At 46.6% G+C, this 5,290-nt stretch overlaps 2 protein-coding genes across 2 annotated transcripts in view; one reads left to right on the top strand and one right to left on the bottom strand.

Annotated features, from left to right (window-relative positions):
* The first annotated feature begins 413 nt into the window (after window positions 1–413).
* RPAIN (RPA interacting protein) lies at window positions 414–2,411 on the top strand. The gene is made up of 5 exons (XM_009319287.1): window positions 414–477; window positions 999–1,113; window positions 1,332–1,395; window positions 1,501–1,638; window positions 2,203–2,411. The coding sequence occupies exons 1-5, from the start codon at window positions 414–416 to the stop codon at window positions 2,230–2,232; spliced, it is 411 nt and encodes a 136-aa protein (XP_009317562.1). The 3' UTR covers window positions 2,233–2,411.
* Window positions 2,412–3,707: 1,296 nt separating this feature from the next.
* Window positions 3,708–5,290, bottom strand: part of C1QBP (complement component 1, q subcomponent binding protein) — a gene marked incomplete at its 5' end in the record, with an annotated part of 4,661 nt that continues 3,078 nt past the window's right edge. The window contains one exon of the mRNA XM_009319323.1: window positions 3,708–4,136. Within this exon, the coding sequence (XP_009317598.1) occupies window positions 3,987–4,136 (150 nt within the window). The remainder of the gene's footprint in view (window positions 4,137–5,290) is intronic.

Raw genomic sequence — 5,290 nt, 5'->3', positions numbered from 1 at the left:
CGGGGTCCCCTGCTCCCGCAGCGAGGGCGGGGTGTTGTGCTGTGGGAGCGCTTGCCTTTGGGCCCACGAGTGGGGAACTTCCTCGCTTCCTTCGCAAACTGCCTGTGAATCGTGGCAGAGGGTGGCTTCCTCATCTGTGTTTTTTAGAGCTGGTCTGTCGCTGACCGCTCCTGGGAAGGGGAATAAAACTTTAGTGTTTTAAAAAGCAGGTTCTTGGACAGGCCATGTTCTATTGTGGCTGGCTTCGCACAGGTGGCTATAGCATAGACTGCTTTCCACAGCGCATGCTTTTGCACGTACAGAGATTTGCCAGATAGAGTAAGCAGGGTGAATTTATGTTGCAGTGACAGCTCAGTCAGGTGAAGTGAGAAAGTAGCCAGAATGGGACAATTACTGACTGATGCACCTTTCAGATGCTAGAGGACCCCGATGAGCTAGCGGTACTGGAAGAGATCCAACAGGAATTGATCTTGCAAGGTAATCTCTTTACACGTTTTCTGGCTCCTATTTGATTTGCAATATTCCTGACTTTCTAGTAATCCAGACTAGCTGAGGCTGCACCCCTTGGTTCTTGTAGACTACGCGATACGGAAGAGCCTCCTTAGAAAGCTCTGTAGCCTCTAATGCATTGAGACCTTTTTTGACCGTTTTAAGAGTTTAAGTGGCATTTTGAAGTCTGTGAGAAGCTGAGAGGAGACCAGAGAAACAGGACTGAGGTGTTTGGGGGCTGTAGGAACCTGTATAAATCAATTCAGAATGTTTCTAAAGTGTTGGTTAGAAAGCTGCAAGTCACCCGCTTGAGACTGGCTAAAGACTGAGCCGTAGGAAAAACTGGATTAACAGGAATGACTTCATCAAGTGTAGAAATCTGATCCAAAGAAAGAAAAGTTCAGAAACGAGTGGCTGCCCCAGCCTCCATCTGCCCAGCAGCTTCGGGTGTGCTGCTTTGTCTTCAGTTCATAACAGATGCGCGAGGGGATTTTGCGGTGTCGTTGCAGAACAGTCGGTGATAGAAGAGTACGAGCGAAGTCTGCAGTTTGATGAAGAATGTCTCAACGCGATGCTTGATGGCTTGGATGTCAGCGACAAGGTCATCTGCCCAGTGTGTAGAAAGTAAGAAAGCCCTTGGCATTGGAATGAGGTTCTTCACTCCCCTACAGCAGTTTGGGCTTAGAAACAGGCAAAAGCGGCGGGCACACGGGCTGCTGTTAGTGTTAACTGCCACAAAATGAAAAAACCTGAGCAGTGATCTCCTAAATCTAAGAGGTTTTTTGCTAAAACGTACCTTTGTTCTGGTGGTTGTGATGACGCTCATTGTATGTTCCTTCTAGGAATAACCTGACTGTGCGGAATCACTTGGTTTTTTGCCAGTGTGGATTATACATCAGCACGCAGGTAAGCTGCACTGTGAGTAACACGGTAAATGTGACATCTGAAGTCTGCTGCTGCAAAGAGGCAGCAAGTTCGGCGTGCGATTTCTTTTACCCCTATTTTTCCCAGGGTATGACAGAAGGGAAGCTTCGGTCACTTCTAGAAAACACTGTAACGGAGCACAGTGACAGGTGCTTTCACAACCCAGAGTTCACAGTTACCAGTGGAATGGAGGAAGAAGCAGCCAGTCTTCTCATGAGCTGTCCGGTGAGTCTAAATGTCAAGTTCCTGGGAAGGATCTCTGCTGGGATCCACTTCCCAATTACACGGGCAGAAACCACAAGTCTGTTGATTTGCGTTGCGGTTTTTCCACAAACTTCCTTGGAAATGGTTTTACTTTTGACCACCAGTAATTGTAAAAGGAAGAGCCGAATTACACAACTTAACTGCTGGATTAGGGAACCTTTCAAGGACCTGTCAAACTTAGTGCCTTTCCTTTCTCACACCTTAGCCAGCAACTTCCAAGTGTTGTGTGGAGTACAACAGTGCTTACATCTGTTCATGTAAGTGGTTCATAAAGAAAAGTTTTAAAAATTACTTCAGTTTAAGCCTCCTCAAAAGGCTCGCCCATACCTCTTAGAAAACACATACTGCCCCTTTGGCTCAAGCTAGAGCTGGCAAGTGTTTAGCTTTGCTGCTTAGGTAAAATCACTGTGTGTACCTACACGGTGAGGACAGTGTTAGGAGCAGAGCATTTCAAATCGTTTTGAACATTAATAATTAACTTTATACATTGCTATAGTTTCTCTGTTCAACTTACCTTTTGTAAAGGTCTGTGACTCCTGGACGATTCTCCTCTAAGTTGATTCAGCTGCTGCTTTTTTACTGGAAGGACTTCAAGGCTAGAAATCCACCCAGAGCATGTTTTTATGTATGTACTTGTAACTGCTGTGTCAAAAAGATACTTGAAAGGGCGGTAGCACTGCCTTGACCCGCACTTTTGATGGCACAGTATATGTTTTGAAATAAATATACTTACTTAATTTCAGCCTTTGTGTTGTCTTTAAGAATGCATCAGTGATCTCACAGCTCACATTGGACTTCAGCTTTGGCTTCTGTTTATACTTAATATGACCTGCAGCTGCTGCCCTGCAGCAGGGCCTTTGACATCAGCATCCACAGCCTTTCAGTCGTTCTGCTGGAACTGAAGTGCCACAGCCTCCCTGCGGTACTTTTCTAAAACAGCTACGTTAATAGAATCACAGAATCATTAAGGTTGGAAGAGACCTCTAAGATCATCGAGTCCAACCGTCGACCCAACACCCCCATGCCCACTAAACCATGTCCCTAAGCGCCTCATCTACCCGTCTTTTAAATACTTCCAGGGATGGTGACTCAACCACTTCCCTGGGCAGCCTGTTCCAATGTTTAACTACTCTTTCAGTAAAGAAATTTTTCCTTACATCCAATCTAAACCTCCCCTGGCGCAACTTGAGGCCATTTCCTCTCGTCCTTTCGCCAGTTACTTGGGAGAAGAGACCGACACCCACCTTGCTACAACCTCCTTTTAGGTAGTTGTAGAGAGCAATGAGGTCTCCCCTCAGCCTCCTTTTCTCCAGGCTAAACAACCCCAGCTCCCTCAGCCGCTCCTCATAAGGCTTGTTCTCCAGACCCCTCACCAGCCTCGTTGCCCTTCTCTGGACACGTTCCAACATCTCAACATCCTTCTTGTAGTGAGGCGCCCAAAACTGAACACAGTATTCGAGGTGCGGCCGCACCAGTGCCGAGTACAGGGGCACGATCCCTTCCCTGCTCCTGCTGGCCACACTATTTCTGATACAGGCCAGGATGCCGTTGGCCTTCTTGGCCGCCTGGGCACACTGCCGGCTCGTGTTCAGCCGGCTGTCGACCAGCACCCCCAGGTCCTTTTCATACTTTTCATACTATTCAATACTAATATAATAGGTTATGGCAGCACATCCCTTTTTAAAACAGCTCCTCAAACACAATGTTTAGGATTCTGAATTCTACTCCCTAACACCCAGCCAGCCAGCCAAGACTTCCAGAAGGAGATTCACATTCATAATAGCACTGCTTGGCCAGCAAACTTCCTCCTACAGACGCAACCATGCTGACGGAAGGGCACACCGCGTGCTTGGTGGTGCTGGAATAGCTCTCCCTGGAGAAAACTCCGGGCCAGCACACACCATCGCTGCAGCAACAGCCCTGCAGGCAGCTGTACTAACACTGGCTCGGGCACAAACACTAGCATCACTTCTCTGGCAGGTTTCTGGTCAGCAATGGTACAGCAGAAGAAGAAAAACCACCAGTTTTCAGTGATATGTTGAACAGATTTTATTCTTCACATTCATTCTTAATTGTACAAAACCCACCAAGTAGGGCAAGGCAATTCTGGACCACAACATTAGAGAACTTGATCTGGGCTGCAACATAAATACAAATCCCCAAATACAAGCGAGAATCCTCATTCTCCCATGATGTTCACCTCCAAATTTAAAGTTACTTACTCTCTGTATCTGTTGTGAAGATATATTTGGGTATTGCTGGCTGAGCAGTGCTGTGGAATACCCACGCTTGAAGCTTCCCAGCCTAACCTACTGACATTTGACAAAGCTTTTAAGGTCTTCAAGGAATTTAATGTACTCCTGGTGCTCCAGTGCAGTGCTGAGCTCTATTAACTCATCAGCAAACGTGTTGTCCACTCCTCGATCGGCCAGGAAATCCATTAAATGATCGTACAGAGCCTGGAAGCAATGAACAGGGAACTGCCTTAGCAGAGCGCACCTGGGGAGGGGTTGCTTTTAAAATGTCCCATGGCAGCTGGCATTTCTTTCTCCCAGGAGGATGTGGCCTGCATCCCGCAGGAGACCAGGCAGCTCCCCATCCCCTTCCCAGCGGGCCTGGCCTTGGGTGTATCAGTTGGAGGGAAGGGGCCATGGAACAGGTCATCCAAACTTGGTCATATAAACCCAAACCCAACGTTACAAACAGGCCGCGCTCCGGAGATGATCAGCTGACCGCAGGAGTCAGCAGGTGAAGTCTGTCAAAGATTACACACACCCAGCTCTGCCTGTCCCCCCTATATGGTGCTGTGGCCTTGGGGGTGAATTGCTTTAACAGTGTCTGGAAAGGGCGGTATCTGACGTAAATATTTGTTTGAGAGACTAAACCTTTACAATCATCGACTCTTCTTTCTCCTTCTTTTTAATCCTACTTAACTGTTGCAACTCCAGCGTATGAAAATGGCTGTGGGTTCCCGCCTCGCTCCTCAGGAGAACAGATTCACTATTACTGCTTAGTGCAGTAATGCCAGTATCTGTCACACGTTTCTTGGGGTTTGGGTTGTTTTTTTTTTTAAACAGACCAATATTACTGAGCAAATGATTAATTTTGGACTTCTGTAATCTGAACATCACAAATCACACACATTTTTTAATTAATTTTCTGTCTCAAGTCAGAGAGGAAAAAAAAAAAGCAGTGTGGGATGTTCTAGAGCACGCTAACCAATTCTAACATGAATGCTTCCCAGAGAGAGAGACGCTCTCAGAGTAAAGTTTTAATCATTATGATACACAGCCTCCAACTAAGACTTAACCTTTTGAAAGCCTGGCATTGAGAACGTGTAAGCAGACGCCAGATTCTTGGGCATAGTAGTTCTTAGTGTCACAACTATAAAAACATACCTGGAAAGCCCAGAAAACAAAGGCATCTACACGTGGTATGTGATAAGCTACATTGTTAAGCACATAGATCAAAAGATGTTTGAGCAAGCGTCAAAGCATCTCTGAAGTGTAATACAGCTGCTAGGAAAGCAACCTATAAAGCCTGGAACAGAACAAGTTTCAACGTGTCTGTCACTGACTGCCAGGCATGCCGCCAGCACTGCACAGCTGCTGGG

This window comes from Pygoscelis adeliae, unplaced genomic scaffold (genome assembly GCF_000699105.1).
Source record: "Pygoscelis adeliae isolate BGI_AS28 unplaced genomic scaffold, ASM69910v1 Scaffold282, whole genome shotgun sequence".
Taxonomy (NCBI): Eukaryota; Metazoa; Chordata; class Aves; order Sphenisciformes; family Spheniscidae; genus Pygoscelis; species Pygoscelis adeliae.
This window is presented reverse-complemented; position numbering and strand designations above follow the sequence as displayed.

Excerpts from the sequence above, each read along its gene's own strand:
- RPAIN (XM_009319287.1), top strand. The coding sequence starts at position 414 with ATGCTAGAGGACCCCGATGAGCTAGCGGTACTGGAAGAGATCCAACAG. Across the intron at positions 478-998 it reads ACAGGAATTGATCTTGCAAG|AACAGTCGGTGATAGAAGAG; the intron begins GTAATCTCTTTA and ends GTGTCGTTGCAG. Across the intron at positions 1,396-1,500 it reads GATTATACATCAGCACGCAG|GGTATGACAGAAGGGAAGCT; the intron begins GTAAGCTGCACT and ends TATTTTTCCCAG.